The 19,110-nt window shown below is 40.1% G+C and overlaps 1 protein-coding gene across 1 annotated transcript in view; it reads right to left on the bottom strand.

Annotated features, from left to right (window-relative positions):
• BMPER (BMP binding endothelial regulator) overlaps positions 1-13,163 on the bottom strand; it is a 338,127-nt gene extending 324,964 nt beyond the window's left edge. The window contains exons 1-2 of the mRNA XM_077491626.1: positions 12,887-13,163; positions 10,310-10,395 (exon numbers count right to left, since the gene is read on the bottom strand). Of these exons, the coding sequence (XP_077347752.1) occupies positions 10,310-10,395; positions 12,887-13,004 (204 nt within the window). The 5' untranslated portion in view covers positions 13,005-13,163. The remainder of the gene's footprint in view (positions 1-10,309; positions 10,396-12,886) is intronic.
• Between the last annotated feature and the right edge of the window lie 5,947 nt (positions 13,164-19,110).

Raw genomic sequence — 19,110 nt, 5'->3', positions numbered from 1 at the left:
GCTGCCTATAGCTAGAAAAATGTATCAAAATATAAATTGTAGCACCATATCACTACTTAAGGGTCGGTTCACACTGAGGCAGCACGACTTGCAGTGCGACTGCTTCAGGTGACCTGAATCCGACTTCAGCGGCAGCTTGCAAAATGACTTCTGTATAGAAGTCAATGCAAGTTACCTGAAGTCGCCCCAAAAGTAGTACAGGAACCTTTTTCTAAGTCGGAGCGACTTGTGTCGCTCCTATTAGAAAGGTTCCATTGTACAGAATGGGATGTGACTTGTCAAGCGGCTAAGTCTACTGACAAGTTGTCCCAGTGTGAACTGAGTCTTAGGCTGGATTCACACCTATGCATTTTTAGTGCTTTTTGCATTTTGCAGATTTGTACTACATTCTATTTAACATTGTTTCCTATGGAACACGTTCTGTAGTGCAAATCTGCAAAATGCAAAAAGCACAAAAACTGCATACTGTAGGTGTGAATGCAGCCTAAAGGTTCATATACGACTCTTAAAAAAAACTGTAATAATAATAATTAGTAATAACCCTATTGATGAACTGAAATGTTTTATTATTCAGATTCTCACTTTTGTCTGAGGTTCTTGTATATTATTTATTTACTATTGCCTAGCTTTTTTGAGTTTTATACTACTGACTATGGTTAGAACTATGACCGTAAGGACAAGATATTCTATCGATATTGTATTGCTAAGGGGATGTCCTTATGTTTTTGTAGTCCTAATGAAGGTGGTAGTTTTGGACCCCGGAATGTGTTGGCCACTCTTTTGATTATCCACCTGACCTTTACTGGAATAAATCTGTATCTAGATCTCTTAGCAGTGGCGTGGTGCTTCAGTTTACATTCTTGTTACATTACACTATAACTCAAGGAGTCTGTGGAGATTATCCAGAGTGTAGAAGCTGCCTTCCTGGGAACCTACATCAACATCAATACCATAAGATAAGATAGTAATAGCAACACAATAACCTTACGGATCCAGTGATTTTGTTCCACTTTCCTTAACTACAGTTAGAATAATGTCTAGTACACATGAGGAAAAAAATCAGATGAAAAATATCAGTTTCGGAACGGTCTTCCGATAATCTGATCATTAGTATACAGCTTTTGTGAGCCGATCATGATAGCTCATGCCTGTCCAGGCATATGTGCAGATCCCAACCATAGAGTCGTGTTCTTTCCCAAGCCTGGACTGGCTCTGTGACATCAGCCGACAGCTGGCTTCAGCCCATTGTCTGCTGAAAACGGCTAACAGGAGAAGTACAGCCAAACGAGCTTTGGCTGTACTTCTCCTTTAAACTGACTTCAAAGCAGGCCTTGCAAAAGAGGCAGGTTTATACTCACCTGTCCACCCACCCATTCCAACAATCTTTGCTGTCTTGCAGATCAATGGCCTCTTCACATATGACACACTTCCTGGTGTGTCAGATTCCTGCTCCTCTGCTGCACAAAACATTTTAGTGGCATTTCTAGCGCCAAATGCTTCTAAATACAGTAACTCACATTTAGCTGCATTTCGTTTACAGGCATTTTTCAATTTTGGCTATTTTGAAATATACCGGGGGTGGGCACAGCGCCATTCCCGACCCCTATACCTTTGCTGAACATCCCTTGTTTACTCTTCCCCCCTTCCTCCGTCCCCTTCTCCCCTTCCTTTCTCCCTCCTCCCCTCTGTGCTCCCTTTTTTTCGTTTCTTTCCCTCTTCCTCACTATCTCTACCGGGCAGGTATCTACTCTGGGACGCCTGTCACACCCTGTCAAGACTCACTACATTTAGCTCTTGAACCAGGGATAGAGTTGTAAACCCCCTCCTCTCTCCTTATCCAGGGTGGGGGGGACCCCTAGATGCCATTTCTATCCGCCATTTCTGGTCCTTGGTCATATCCTCTCCTGACAGGGGGCACCTACAGACTACCTTCTTTATCTCTTATTGATGTTAAATTTAGATTGTAAGCTGTTTTAATACGAATGTGTTAACCCATTTGTCTGACTGTTGATTTACTAAATAAAATCTTTATGTAAAAAAAAGGTCAAACTCTAAGGGTGCAATGAAGGTATGTGGGTGAAAGTCACCTTTGATAATATAGTGTGAAGATCAAGATGCATAATAATAATGTACATAAACTCATATGCATACTCTTGGGGGTACTCAAGTGTGAAACACAGTGAAGTGCACCCTGGTCCTGATGTATTAAGGTGAAAATAGAGCAGAAGTTATCCTGTATCCTCTTCAAACTTACAGCACATCAATGGAGATGTAGAAAAAAAAAAAATTTTCACATGATTGTGCCAGCAGTCCTTTAAAACGAAGCTACATTGTATCTGGGGACCACAGACAGAAAACACTATTTAATTCATTTTTGTTAATCAAAGCAAACTCAGCCAATGTCTCTATGCTTTATTTGCTGAGAAGTCACTTTGAAAAACACAACCCCCCCCCCCCCACCCCCCTTACCCAGCATTTCTAGCTGCAGCCATGTTGAGTAAGGGCAGATGATTCATGTTGCATTTACTTCATGTAATCCATCTTCCCTTAGCTCAGACACACAGACAGGAGGGTGTGTTTAATTGAGAAAACCCCTCCTCCCCTGGGATGTATGACATCATTTGTCTAGGCCTGGAAACCAGGAAGTAACTGAAAAAATGTAAGGCTAAAAGTTTAAAACAAGTAAATATGATACACTTTATTATCTATTTACTAATTCTAGCCGCATAAAGATTACAGACAATCAATGTTGATTGAAAGAGTGAAGTTCTGCTTTAATTATCTTTACCACCTGGGAAGTTGGTTGGCTTCTGTATCATTCATCCACTGCCATTGGTTCTCCCAGTCATCACATAATCGGGAGCACATTCCACTCTCTCCCAATCAGAAGCCTTGACTGAGAGCTGTCAGTGACAGCTTGGGGCAATGATCACATTCTCGGGAAAAAACCTCAGGCCCCTGTGGATGCATATGTCTGGCGGCTCAGCTTTAAAGCCTACCTTTTTTGCTCCAGCATATATGCATTATTCAGTTAAGTAAGAGGTTAACTGCTTGCCGACCAGCCACGTCATTATACTGCAGAAGGTTGGCATGTTCCTTCGAGCCGTCATAGCAGTACGTCGGCCCTTTAAGCAGGGAGAGCAGGCGCGTGCCCTCCCGCTGCACTGTGGGCGAAAACCGTTTTGAGTGGCCGGCGGTTGCGAAGACTGCCAGCCACGCGTGATCGTGGACACGAGAGCCAGAACAGGGACGTGTGTTTGTAAACACACAAATCCCTGTTCTGTGAGCAGAGGAGTGACAGATCATGTGTTCCTACTAGCTAGGAACAACGATCTGTCTCCTCCTTTAGTCCGTTCCTTCCCCCTACAGTTAGAACACACATGAGGGAACACAGTTAACCTCTTCTCTGCCCCCTAGTGTTAACCCCTTCCCTGCCAGTGACATTTACACAGTAATCAGTGCATTTATATAGCACTGATCGCTGTATAAATGTCAATGGTCCCAAAAATGTGTCAAAAGTGTCCGATTTGTCCGCCACAATGTTGGAGTCCCTATGAAAATCGCAGATCAACCCCATTACTAGTAAAAAAAATAATAATAAAAATGTCATAAATCTTTCCCATAGTTTGTAGACGCTATAACTTTTGCACAAACTAATCAATATACACTTATTGCGATTTGTATCACCAAAAATATGTAGAAGAATATATATTGGCCAAAACTGATGAAGAAATCAGATTTTTACAAACATTTTTGGGGTTATTTATAATAGCAAAAAGTTAAAAATATATATTTTTTTTTTTTTCAAAATTGTCACTCTTTTTTTGTTTATAGCGCAAAAAATAATAAAAAATGCAGAGGTGATCAAATACCACCAAAAGACAGCTCAATTATTGGGGATAAAAGGACATCAATTTTGTTTGTGTACAGCGTCGCACGAATGCCATATCGCAAAAAATGGCCTGGTCAGGCAAATCTTCCAATCTCTAAGTGGTTTAATGTAGAAGTTCACCAAAAACCTAACTAACTTTAAATCAACTTGCAGCCACATTCTAAAAAAAAAATCTATCTAACCTTGTAAAGAAGAAACCACCATACAAATCTTTTCTGAAGCCGTTCTGGTCCGGTCTCCAGCAGCGGATGCTGTGTGCAAAAGAGAACCATCAACGGGAAAGCCTGGGAAGTGACATCACCCATAGAGTTACTATGGGGATTCCGTTGTCAGCTGCCTCTCCTACACACAAAATGCGCCGCTGACAGCTCAGCGTGGTACCAGACCAGAGCGGCTGCAGAACCGGTAAGTATAGAGATATTTTTTAATTTTTTAAAAGAGAAATACATTTGATTTATAATGTATCTGCAAGTATGTTTATATTTAGTTAGGTGTTAGCTGAACTTTTACTTTAAAGTGTTACTGAACCCACAACAGTAAAATCAGTTTGTATATGCAGTTAAGTATGCTTGTTATACTCCCTGTGGAACCTAAGGGGTTAATCTTCTGCATTGTGTAAAAAAGGCTGTTTGATCCTGTCTTCTCAGATCCTCCCATCCTTCCACTGTCCCCCACCCATCTCTTTATAGAACAGAGCCTTAGGGGCAAGCTTCACATGCTCAGTTTGGTGTGTATTGCTAGAGACTTTTTATTTTTTTCTTGGGAGGATGCATGTGATCAGCACAGAGCTAATCTGCACTGTCCAGACAGAGGGTCAGGGGTCCTGCAGCCTCAAAAAACAAATACCCCTGCAGACTAGAGGGCCAACCAGGTGGGCTGGAGTTCATAATTGACAACATCTCAGGTCTTGCTGCCTTCAAGGATAGGAATATCCTAGCTGTCAAAGAAGAAATAGAAAAAAGAGGGCGCACCGACCTTGTGCAATTATCCTTTAATTTATTTTATTAAAAAAGTAAATTAAAAACTACTCACAAACATGTGGAAGAAAACCACAATATAAAAAGCCTTCAGATGATGGCCATCAGTCTCACAATGACAGACTCCGGATGGTAATGGAGAAGATTATAAGGGCCACTGCCGGCTGACGCGTTTTGAAGGAATACCTTTTTGAAACCTCTTCTACAACCTATAAATTGTGACAAGGAATGTCTCACGTCGCCTCCTTTTTAATCTTGAATATGCACTAGACACTTTTATAAACACTTGCTGCTACAAAGACTTTTGGAAACATATAGTATATGTACATTTACGTAGTTCCCAGATGTGTATAGGTTTTTTTTTTATTGGTGTTTTTATTCTTTGTATATTCATTTATAATTATGTTTAATTTGTATGTAGCACTGTGGCCCTGTGAGATATGACATTTCGTTCTACTGTATGTTCTTACGTGTAGTAGAATGACAATAAAGCTTGACTTCACTTGACTTGACTTCAATACCTTCTTCCTCAGATCCCTGCAGCCTCATAGGACAGTCATAGGAGAATAAAAAATCATCCTACAAGCTTTGACCAGACACTGATAGAAGTCATAAGACTGCTATATACTGCTGATGAGAAAAGGTATTTTGCAGTTTATATTTACTAAAATAACTGCATTTCCATGTTCTGTGTACTATGGGAGACCGGATATAGTGAATGCAGGGTCCTGGGTTTAGGAACACTTTAAAGTGGGAGTAAACTCCCATCTCTGACTTTTACCTATAAGTAAGCCTACAATGAGGCTTACCTATAGGTACTGTAAATATCTACTAAAAGTACACAGTTTAGAAGATATTTACTGTACACGCAGCCGGTGACGTCACTGGTGCACGCTCTCTGAAGGAATGGCCACCCGGGCTGTTCCTTCAGAGACCTGTGCCGCAAAGGGCGGCTCCCAAGCGCACGCACATGAGTGACGTCATTGCGGCTCGGGCCAGACACACAGCCCTGGAAGGAAGACAGGTGAAGATGGAAGCACCTGCTTGGCACTGGAAGGCTTTGTTTTTAGGTAAGTTTAACATAATTTGCTAATATGTGATGCATACTAGCACATTGTGACAATACCTTTTAGGTCTGAAAAAATAAAAAATAAATAAACGGCCAGTGGTTTGCTACTGCTTTAAGTTCTCTTTTAATTAAAAGAATGCCACTGCTGACCTCTCGTAGTGAAATTACCAGTACCATGACTGTAATGATTATTTTCAGCTAAATCCAATGTGATTTAAACATTACACAGCTATAATAAAGATCCTCGACCTTGTGTTAAAGCTTTGAGAATTGAGTTTTGACGTTTTTTTTATTGCTGAACAGTATATTTCCTTTTCGGAATTGTCAGAATGATATGTTTTAGCATATACTAATTGTATCTGATAGGCACTGTTTAATGTACACGCTGCGTTTTCAGACCTATGTCACTAGTCCCCAACTTCAGTTTCCAGGAAGCACTATTACTGTAATACAAGCTTAGGAAATAATAAAGTCTGTCATTTGTGCAAGCTTAGTTCTATACAAAGTGCCGATTGCACTGTGTAATCTAGCAAAATACATACTCAGGGGAAAAGGCACAATAATGTCCTGCAAGGCAGGCAAACCATTTATTATATACTTTCATTGAGCAAGCACACAGCTCCTCTGTACTATGTATGTACTACACACTAAACAATAGAGTTCTTCAGGAAGGTTGTCTTCATCCTATCCTTCTAGTTCTTTTTCCCTATACATACAGGCATACCCCACTTTTAAGTGCACAATGGGGTTTATTTACTAAAGCTGGAAAGTGCAAAATCAGGCTCACTTCTGCATAGAGCTTCCAGGTTTTATTACCAGAGCTTAATTGAACAAGCTGGGTTTAGAAGATTTCACACTTTCCAGCTTTAGTAAATAAACCCCAATGTCAACTTCAAAGGGGTGTTCCAGCGGGGAATTTTTTTTTTTAAAAGTCAGCAGCTAAAAAAAAAGTAGCTGCTGACTTTTAATAAGGACACTTACCTTTCCATGGCGCCCGCGATGTCGGCCGCCCGAGGCCTACCCGTCCCTCGGCCCTTGGGTCCCAGCACCGCAATCCTCACTAAGGGAAACAGGCAGTGGAGCCTTGCAGCTTCACTGCCCATTTCCTACTGCGCAAGCGCAAGTCTCACAGCGCTTTGTGAATGGGACGCACTGTGTTAGGGAACACACAGTTTCCAAAACACAACGGGCCCCATTACCCAGAAGACAACGCAAGGAGGAGAGAAGACTGAAGATCACCGTGGAGTAACAAGAGGCAGATTAGGAAGACTGCCTAGCAACAGGGATTTCTGGTAAGGTAAAAAAAAATATTTTTTCAAATGTTTTATTTTTTTATTTTTTGAGAATATTAATGCTGTTTTTTTTTTTTTTTTTTTTTAGGGTGGCCCTCCTCTTTAAAAGTGGGGAATGCCTGTAATAATTTCAAAGCTTTATTTTATTAAGTACGTTGTCAGCATATTTGAAGTTATTTTAATATTATGCCCTTATTATACATGATCTAAACCTCTCATCTGATTGTGTCACATGAATTTCCATTGTCATGGATACTTCATTTTTTGATGACGCTGCGCTGTATCAGCATCAGCTGATTAAATAAAATAAAAAGTCATACGACTGTGCATGGCGATCAATACAGTCAGACACTTGCATTTTATTAAACTTCCTCTCTTTGTCTTTTATCACAACAAAGCTATAAATTGGAGACAGTGGTCATTGTCACACCAGCTAGAGAACTTGACTCTATGGGGGTTATTAACTAAAGGAAAATCCACTTTGCACTGAAAATGCTTGTGGAAGTAAAGTCACTGTAGATCCAAGGGGGACATGCAAGGAAAATAAAAAACAGCATTTTAGCTTGTACATGATTGGATAATAAAATCAGCAGAGCTTCCCCTCATTTCAGATCTACCCCTTAGATTTAGAGCGCCTGCACTTCCAAGTGCATTTTCAGTGCAAAGTGGAATTGCCTTTCGTAAATAACCCCCGATAGCCATTTCTGATGCCTTGTATAACGCTTTATACAGGCATACCCCACTTTTAAATGCACAATGCTGGAAAGTGCAAAATCAGACTCACTTCTGCATAGAAACCAATGAGCTTCCAGGTTTTATTACCAAGGCGTAATTGAACAATCTGGGGTTAGAAGCTCATTGGTTTCTATGCAGAAGTGAGCCTGATTTTGCACTTTCCAGCTTTAGTAAATAAACGACATTGTGTACTTAAAAGTGGGGTATGCCTGTACTATTTAATATTAAGTTGTTTCATTGATCAAACAAAATAAATAAAAAAAATGGTAGTCATGCACTTGTTTTATATAAAGTATTAATTACCTATCTTACAATGTTTCTTCTGCAATCATAATATTGCTGTGTTAGTGCTTGTAAGTTCTATTTTCTTGAAATGTTTGTAAATTTTGCATTATTCAATTGCTAAATAAAGTCTCTAAATGAAAACTTTTGTCACTAGTGTCGCCTCTGTGATCCGAGCTTTATACTGCAGATTTATAACTGTGGGCACCATCTAATATGGAAATTCTACACCCAATAAAAGTCATTACACCCATCATTATGCATTCCTGAAATAGCATGCTTTGTAAACTAAAGTGAAAAAAAAAAGTCAGTGGAAGAAAATCAACTTCTCACTGAATAAACAATTATTTTAAGATCCATGCAGCCTAAAATGTGAAACTTTTTTTTTTTTTTTGGTCTTCTGTAGAGCAGACTTCTCCTTAGACCTGCGGAGACGTTGTTCCTGAAAATAATCAGTGTATTGAAATGGTCCTATCACCGCTAGAGACGCAGCTTATATAAAGACACACAGCAAAGCAAACAGCTTAGAGGTAGATTGTGCTACCAAAACTTTATTTACTCCAATCTCCAGATTGTAATCTCTGATCTTTATCACAGGCTAGTACTGTCACGACTGCGCTCATCAAATAGACATATATGTGATTTACATGAAGGCTACAAAAAAAGTAGATTCGAACCAGACTTTTTAATAACTTCCTACAGCACGGTTCTAGATACCCAAAACATTACAGGTCAGACTGAAACCAATTACATGTCATTCAACCACAGAAACGAAAATACAAAATTAAAAAAAGGCATACTAATCATTATAAAATTGGAACAGAACTATTAAAATTTATATTCTTTTTTTTTTTTTGGTGAAATAAGGCTTACCCCTTGATAAACAGATTTATAATATATTGATAAGTAGACCCCATTGAGTTGTAATAATAGAATAAACAATATTATTATTATTATTAGTAGTAGTAGTAGTAATAATACTAGTAGCGGTAATGTAAATAATAATAATAACAATACATATTGATGTAATACTTATAATAATAATAATAATAATAATAATAATAATAAATAATAATATAAATAATAATAATAATAATAAATACAAATATGTATTACAAATATTTACAAATATTAATATTTTTTGCCCACGTGACATGATGGCATGTACATACAACATACTTTTGTGAGTACAAAGAACATGTTAACCACCAGACTTCAACTGTGGGTTAAGGATTGGGTACAGCCATACCCCACTTTTAAGTACACAATGGGGTTTATTTACTAAAGCTGGAAAGTGCAAACTCAGGCTCACTTCTGCATAGAAACCAATGAGCTTACAGGTTTTATTATAGAGGCTTAATTGAACAAGCTGGGGTTAGAAGCTCATTGGTTTCTATGAAGAAGTGAGCCTTATTTTGCACTTTCCAGCTTTAGTAAATAAACCCCATTGTGCACTTAAAAGTGGGGTATGCCTGTATATGGGATTGTATGACATTTTTTTTTTTTTATGGTTGAACTAGATGGACTTGTGTCTTTTTTCAACCTGAGTAACTATGTAACTCTAAAAAGAAAGTTCATGTAACAAACAGCACATTTCAACCTTCTGAGATCACCACCAGTACATAATAATCTGGTACTTGCCACACATAATAATAATAATAACAAATAATAAATACTAATACACACGTTTTGCTCATGTGACATTATGGTATGTACAGAAAACATACTTTTGTGAATACAAAGACCATGTTAGCCACCAGACTGCATAAAGAAAGGCACTCAAATACCAAACAGAAAGTTTCAACCTTCTGAGATCACCATCAGAAAATAATAGTCTAGTGCTTGGCCACACACATAATAATGATGATAATAATAGCAATAATTAATAATAAATACTAATAATACACACTTTTTGCCCACGTGACATGATGGCATGTACAGAAAACATGTTTTTGTGATTACCAAAACCATGTTAGCCACCGGACTGTATAAAGAAAGACGTTCATGTTACAGGACATTTCAACCTTCTGAGACCACCAGCAAATAATAGTCTGGCACTTACCAGACACACACAAGAAATACATGGATTGTCAGTGATGAATGGAATTTGAAGAGCTTCTCCTTCGTTTTCACAACTGGCCACAGTGCCTTGCAGAAGAAACCAAAATGATAGCAATTACTACATGACTACACCGGCAGATCTTACAATTTCTGGCAAAACTGTGATTTTAGCCTAGCATGGGATGGGGCTTGGGGAGGAGGCATCAGGGGTAGCAATGGGGACTTTTCACCAGGATGACTCTCACTTGTACAAAGCTCAGGTTTTACAGCACATGTGATTGATGTTTATGTGAAACTTGTAGACAGGGTTAGCAGTCTACAATCTGCCACAGTGAATCAGCCACCACTTAAACAGTGAGGCTCCAAAACGAAGTGATATAGTTTAACCGGTTCATAATGTAATAAGCATGGAGTTAGCATTAGACGTTGATATATGACCCAGTGAACAGTAGACACCGTAACCCTTTTTTATGGATTGCTTTCAGCACTTAGCAACCCAAGAGGCACCTACAGCTCCCTGTGCCAAGCTGACTGATCTACAGCAACTTTCAATGACTATAAAAGAAATCTAGTCTAGTTATTACATGTTTGCTGTCATCTATCTTTAAATAGGCATGTGATGTAGATAGGATGAGATAGGGTCTTTGGGGCAAAGGTGATCTCCTAACATGAGCCTATGTTATCTGTCACCATTTACCTTCCATCAGTAGCTCATTTTTCAAAAGCTCACACAAGGTTGTACCCTTAACATGCTCCCTATTCCTCCTCCCTTGTGCTCTGATCATCTTAGTATTTATCTACGTTTAGAATCACTTTATGGTGAAACTGAACACTGCTTGCCTTTAATAGACTTCAACTTTAAAGTTTTTCTTTGGGTTTAATGTACCAGGTGTCAGTGAAATATGTCCTTCTGTGGACTGCAGCCCTCACCTGCCTGCAAACATGTAATTACATCCAGCAGCACTGCCACTACTTTCATGTACAAGATAGCCCCCATCAATTCAAGAAAAGCAATCCCATGAGTTAGAATGGAGTAAGGGCTACTGCTTGGCTTTCTATTATTGCACTAGTCAAGGCACCTGTTCAGTGCTTCCAAAATACAGGCAGATTATAGCATGCCTCGGTCATCCTGCACATCAGAGCCCTGTGCAAACTGAAGATAACCGCAAGAGCACTCCGATCTCACCAGCAATGAACTCTTACATCATCTATGGGGGGAGCACTGCACACAAGGAGCCATGGCAGCTTTATTTCAAACTCAATAACTACTTATAGATAAGTGCTTCATAGTGCACCTAGTGCAGATCTATAATGCTCAGGGACTTCAATCTAATAGATGAAACTGACTATGCTTGCTTAATCTAAAACAGGCAATGCAAGTTCAGATACACACATACACTGTATACACAGTATATATATATATATATATATATATATATATATATATATATATATATATATATATATATATATATATATATATATATATATATATATATATATACAGTATAGTGCACCAAATGGACATACCAATATATCATACTCAGAAACTTTATTCAAATAAGTTAAACAGTCTATGTTTATTGTTACTCTAAAACAGGCAATGCAAGTTGGTATTCATATATGTAGAATTACCTTAATGTATGTGTGAACTCACATAGAATCTATGATATAATTCCTTACTGTGTGCTTTAGCATATACATCATAGTGAATACATATATAAATATTCATATATATATATATATATATATATATATATATATATATATATATATAGATATAGATATAGATAGATAGATAGATATGTCAGCAGACATACATGAAATTGAGTCTATATGGTATGTTAGTAAATATGCATGCAAAAATGAATATATATATATATATATATACAGCAAAGTACTTTTCTGTATGTATAACTAAAATAGATAAATATAATATATATATATATATATATATATATATATTTTTTTTTTTTTTTTCTTTTTTTTTTGACATGCCATATATTCTAAATTACATGTATTTTTACTGACATATCTATTTTATATATATATATATATATATATATATATATATATATATATATATATATATATATATATATATATATACATGCTCACTTTTCTATATGTGTCCTATCATACCTTATACACCAATATAATGTATATGTACTAACTTATGTTGCTGTGCAAACTGTTGGTGCTATATAAATCCTGTATAATATAATACAAGAATAACAACTTACCTATTAAATATATAGGTACTCACTTTTCTGTAAGTATACATCATAGCAATGATACTCAATTTCATGTATGTGTATGTGCATTGACATATCATATATATATATATATATATATATATATATATATATATATATATATATATATATATATATATATATATATATTCCCTTTCCATGCTATGTATATATATATATATATATATATATATATATATATATATATATATATATATATATATATATATATATATATATATATATATATATAGCCTTTCCTGTATGTGTACTGACATATATACAGATGTGATGTATGTGTATCGTGCCATGCTGATCCCTACCTGTCAGGAATGATGATCCCAGTGATACTCTCATGAAGGTGGTGAAGATAAAGATCCATGGGGTGAAGGAGGTAATCCGGGGAGAGGTGGCATGGAGTGGCATGCGGTGGCAGTCCATGGTGGTAGTAGTAGTGGATGGAGTGTCAGGCTGGGATCGCACAGAGTAGACGGGGTGATCGGAGGAGGTCCCTCTGCTGGTGCTGCTGTTGGACACACTGCTGCTACTATTACTCTTTTGGTTGGCTTCCGTTTCCTTTATTTTCTTCCCCGGCTCCCCTCCTCCTGGATTTTTTTTTTCTTCAACACACACAAGCGTGCCGAAATCCTCCGGAGTCTGATCCAGATGAGGCTGGAGTGTGATGTGTGTGTGTGCGATGTGTGTGTGGGGGGAGCATCGTCTGATCCCTCCGATCTGATCGCTCCGATCTGATCCCATAGACACAGAGCTGACACCCGGGGCTCATGGATCGCACAGTGCCAGGGAAGCGCTCATCTCTCATTGCCTCCTATGATGGCCACACTAGGTGTGAGAAAACTGAACGATCGATGTGCGATTCAACAAAACCATCAGATCGAATATCGATTGAGCCAGAAAAAATGTCACGAGCAAGCAATAAGTAACAGAGTCCTGGTTTTTATTGACCCATATTGATCAGTTGTAATGGAAAAAAAACAATGGTTCAGGGTCCAGATATGGTGTTTTTACACATCTTTTTGAAACATCAATTAGCGTGTAGGATGCAAAAAAAAAAAGACCATCAATTGGCCTTATTTGATCATTTTTTTCTGCCACAACTGATTGACTTGGGTCAATCAAAACTGTCACTATCTGCCGCTCTTCGCTCAGCCGTGTCATTTTTGTCTCACATGATCGATGTCTGATTTAATCGTTTTATCAAAACAATTGTCCTGTTAAATTGCACCGTCTATGGCCACTGTTAGGGTGACCATGCACATACAGTATAGATCTGATCAACCATTCTTCACCAAATCAGACACTCTGATAGAATCAATTAATAAATATTATTATACAGGATTTATATAGCGCCATAAGTTTGCTTTACAAGGGAGACAATACACAAACAGTACATTTCAAAACAAAAGGGTTAGAGGGGCCCTGCTCCTAACTTTCTAAACAAAGGGCCAGTTTACTGCCCTTCAGACGTTGGGGGCGGGGGGGGGGGCGGGCAGACTGTGGCCAGTGGGTTTAGGTCCTGATGTCAAAGGGAAGGAATTGTGCCCCTTCATTGGTGTCTATGGAAGGAATTGTGCCCCATCATTGGGGCTATTGAGAGAAATTGTGCCCCTTTGGTGTCTATGTGTGTATGGAAGGAATTGTGCCCCGTCATTGGGGTTATTGGGAGAAATTGTGTCCCAGTATTGGTGCTATTGGAAAAAATTGTGCACCTTCATTGGTATCTATGGAAAAAATTGTGCCCCATCATTGGTATTTATGGAAGGAATTGTGCCCCATCATTGGTATTTATGGAAGGAATTGTGCCCCATCATTGGTGTCTATGAAAGGAATTGTGCCCCGTCATTTGTGTCTATGGAAGGAATTGTGCCCCGTCATTTGTGTCTATGGAAGGAATTGTGCCCCATCATTGGTGCTATTGGGAGAAATCGTGTCCCTTCATTGGTGTCTATGGGTCTATGGAAGGAATTGTGCCCCATCATTGGTGCTGTTGGGAGAAATTGTGCCCCTTCATTGGTGCCATTGTAAAAAACTGTGCACCTTCATTGGTATCTATGGAAGAAATTTTGCCTCATCATTGGTGTCTATGGGTCTATGGAAGGAATTGTGCCCCATCATAGGTATCTATGGAAGGAATTGTGCCCCATCATTGGTGTCTATGAAAGGAATTGTGCCCCTTCATTGGTATCTATGGAAGGTATGGTGCCCCATCATTTGTGTCTATGGAAGGAATTGTGCCCCTATCATTGGTGCATTTGGAAGGAATTGTGCCCCATCATTGGTGCTATTGGGAGAAATCGTGCCCCATCATTGGCACTATTGGGAGAAATTGTGTCCCAGTATTGTTGTCTTTGGAAAGAATTGTGCCCCTTTATTGGTGTCTATGGAAGGAATTGTGCCCCATCATTGGTGTCTATGAAATTAATTGTGCCCCTTCATTGGTATCTATGGAAGGAACTGTGCCCCACCGTTGGTACCTTTGGAAGGAATTGTGCCCCATTATTGGTGCTATTGGGAGAAATGGTGTCCCAGTATTGGTGTCATTGGAAAGAATTGTGCCCTTTTATTTGTGTCTATGGAAGGAATTGTGCCCCTTCATTGGTGTCTATGGATGGAATTGTGCCTCATCATTGGTGTCTATGGATGGAATTGTGCCTCATCATTGGTGTCTATGGAAGGAATTGTGCCTCATCATTGGTGTCTATGGATGGAATTGTGCCTCATCATTGGTGTCTATGGAAGGAATTGTGCTTCATCATTGGTGTCTATGGAAGGAATTGTGCTTCATCATTGGTGTCTATGGAAGGAATTGTGCCTCATCATTGGTGTCTATGGAAGGAATTGTGCCTCATCATTGGTGTCTATGGAAGGAATTGTGCCCCTTCATTGGTGTCTATGGATGGAATTGTGCCTCATCATTGGTATCTATGGAAGGAATTGTGCTTCATCATTGGTGTCTATGGAAGGAATTGTGCCCCTTCATTGGTGTCTATGGAAGGAATTGTGCCTCATCATTGGTGTCTATGGAAGGAATTGTGCCTCATCATTGGTGTCTATGGAAGGAATTGTGCCTCATCATTGGTGTCTATGGAAGGAATTGTGCCCCTTCATTGGTGTCTATGGAAGGAATTGTGCCCCTTCATTGGTGTCTATGGAAGGAATTGTGCTTCATCATTGGTGTCTATGGAAGGAATTGTGCCCCTTCATTGGTGTCTATGGAAGGAATTGTGCCTCATCATTGGTGTCTATGGAAGGAATTGTGCCCCTTCAATGGTGTCCATGGGTGGAATTGTTACCCTTCATTGGTGCTATTGGGAGAAACTGTGTCCCAGCATTGGTGCCATTGGAAAGAATTGTGCTCCTTCATTGGTCCCCATTGTTGGTGTCAGTGGGAGAAATTGTGTCCCATTTATGGTGTCACTGGGAGGAATGTTGTGCCTTCATTGGTGTCAGTGGGGGGAATTATACCTCATTGTTGGTATTATTGGATATAATAGTGCCCCAAGGACTGGATAACAGCAAGCATGTGGTCCTCAGGCTGCAGTTTTGAGACCACTGGTGTAGAAAATTGTTCCATGTCTGGCTATCATTAGTACCTAGACAGGGGAGCCTTGTATCACCTCCATACAGATATGCAGAGTACAGGGATGTGACCGATCAATGAGATCGACTGCACTATCGGGCCTAAACCTATTTTCTGTACTATATTCCTATTTACCCCTTAGAGTGTATCTAAACCCAAAGACAAAAACTGATAGTACTGCAGTGTACCGGTCCTTAGATGTGTTGGATGAGTTTCACTAATCCTAGGGTGACAACCATATCAAAAAACATTGTCACCCTAGGATGGGGAGTGTGTTTGGACTACATAACACCTCCCTCTCTATGCCATACCAGGGGTGGGTGTTTTGTAATTTGCAGTGATAGCAGGGAACAGTGGTAACTGATAACAGCCCAGAGACAGAGAGAACAGTTATCAGCACACAAGATGGATGAACAGCTATTTGTTATACATACACTTGTAGATCAGATATAATTAAACCCCTTCAATGGTGTATTTTATCGACCAAAAGGCACCAAATAAACAACATTGTTAGTTGACATGCACTTTAAGAACTCTTATGCAGCGTACATACAGTCGGATTTTCCGATGGGAAATGTTGGATGTGAGCTTATTGTCAGAAAGTCCAATCGTGTGTACGCGGCATAAAGGTTCGTTGAAACGTGTGGCAGCCCTTGCTGTCCCCCTGAAAATCAATCCTCATTGGAATTCTTTTCAGAGGGTAGTTGAGAGGTGGCTGGGAGGTGATTTGTCCTGTTTTAACCCTGTAAATGCTGCACCGCCGTGAATCACATGTGATTGCCGGGCAGTTGTAGCATGGTCCCATTTACATGAAAGGGTTTCGCGTTTGGTGATATTGCCCACTGAACGCACCAAGGAGTTTTATTTTTTCCACTGCATTTCTCAGTGACTAAATGCTCTTGCTTAAATGGGTCGGTGAATCGTAAAACCGCAGCTCAACTGCCTGCTTTTACCGCCCCCTGGTCACCTGTTTCAATGAGCCCTTACTGACCTGAGCAAGGTTCCATCTGCTTTAACGTTTATGCCACGTGCACACTGTGATCTCCATGACACCTTTTCTCCTACAGTTGTTTAGCAGCAGAAAAACGTGGTAAAAAGCTGCAATTTTTGCATGCGCGTTCACGCGGTGCCTATGCGCATTAGTGCACATTCACACACCTGGCATTAATGCATTCTATTGGCTAGAATGTTAATTTATTAACAAGTGTAAAAGCATGTTTAGGCAATTTTGAGCGTTTTTATTATGCTCAAATGCTCCTCTCCTGAACACAACTTTGGTGGGTGTTTTTTGTGCCTCTAAACTCCTGTAAATGCCTATAGTGTGCGCACATAGACTAACATGGAGGGGTGTTTAGAGGTAGAGAAAAAATATCTCAAATTCCTGTAAAACTGATTTTTTTCGCTCAAGTGTGCATAAGCCTTAAGACTTTAGTCTGTCCTCAAAGTTTTTTTTACATTTCTTTACATTCTCTACATTTCTTTACATATCCTTTTTTAAAGTTCTCCTTGTCCTCCTCTCAATCTTTGCTCATTTCGCATTCCTCCCCATGTTAGTAATACATTCTGTATAGTAGCAGGTTGTAATAAAGGCAGAATGGGCTGCTGCATGGGGTTCCAGACTTCAGGGGAGTGCAAGGGAATGGTACAACAAATCTGCACTTTATTACACTAGTTCCCATGCTCAACACTCAGATTTCATCTTATTCTACTGTGCCCATTCCCATCTGAGCGATGTGAGGTACAGGCGCTCCTTTGAGGCAGGGCCAGTGCCACCACTAGGCAAACTAGGCAGCCGCCTAGGGCGCTGCTTCCTAGGGCACCCAGCCACTGGTGTTCCTACTCTCTTCTTTCTGCAGCAATTAAGTCTCAGCATCAGTAGGCAGCTGCCGCTCCGTTCGCACATAGTGTCAGAGGCACAGCGGCAATAGAGGACTGTATCTGTGTCCCGACTCCCAAAAGAATGGAAGCAAGTAAACATTTATTGATGGGCGCCGGTAGGCTGCATTTGATGGGCGCTGGTAAAGCTGCATTTAATGGGCACTGGTGAAGCTGAATTTGAAGGGTGCTGGTGGGCTGCATTTGATGGGTGCTGGTGAGGCTGAATTTGGTGGACGTTGATGAAGCTGCATTTGATGGGCACTAGTGAAGCTGCATTTGATGGGTGCTGGTGGGCTGCATTTGATGGGTGCTGGTGAGGCTGCATTTGCTGGGTGCTGGTGAGGCTGCATTTGATGGGCGGTGGTGAGGCTGCATTTGATGGGCGCTGGTGAAGCTGCATTTGATGGGCGCTGGTGGGCTGCATTTGATGGGTGCTGGTGAAGCTGCATTTGATGAGCGCTGGTGGGCTGCATTTGATAGGTGCTGGTGAGGTAGCATTTGATGGGCGCTGGTGAAGCTGCGTTTGATGGGCGCTGGTAAAGCTGCATTTAATGGGCGCTGGTGAAGCTGCATTTGATGGTTGCTGGTGAGGCTGCATTTGATGGACACTAGTGAAGCTGCATTTGATGGGCACTGGTGAGCTGCATTTGATGGGTGCTGGTGAAGCTACATTTGATGGGTGCTGGTGGGCTACATTTGGTGGGCGCTGGTGGGCTGCATTTGATGGGCGCTGGTGAAGCTGCATTTGATGGGCACTGGTGAAGCTGCATTTGATGGGCGCTGGTGAAGCTGCATTTGATGGGCGCTGGTGGGCTGCATTTGATGGGCGCTGGTGAGGCTGCATTTGATGGGCGCTAGTGGGCTGCATTTGATGGGCGCTTCATTAAAAAGGTGGGTTATACATGGGCAGGGAAAAGGGTGGAGTCAGGGGTGGAGCCAGGAGGGGGGAGGCGGCAAAATTAGGTTTTCGCCTGGGGTGTCAAAATTCCTTTCACCAGCCCTGCTTTGAGGTTTGATTGCATATTTTTTGGTCCCGTCTGAAAAATATACTTTTTTTTTTTTGCACAA

The sequence above is a fragment of the Lithobates pipiens genome, unplaced genomic scaffold, assembly GCF_037356315.1.
Source record: "Lithobates pipiens isolate NorthernLeopardFrog02 unplaced genomic scaffold, aLitPip1_a1.2 Scaffold_19, whole genome shotgun sequence".
Taxonomy (NCBI): domain Eukaryota; kingdom Metazoa; phylum Chordata; class Amphibia; order Anura; family Ranidae; genus Lithobates; species Lithobates pipiens.
The sequence above is the reverse complement of the archived record's forward strand: the minus strand, read 5'-3'. Positions and strand labels throughout refer to the sequence as shown.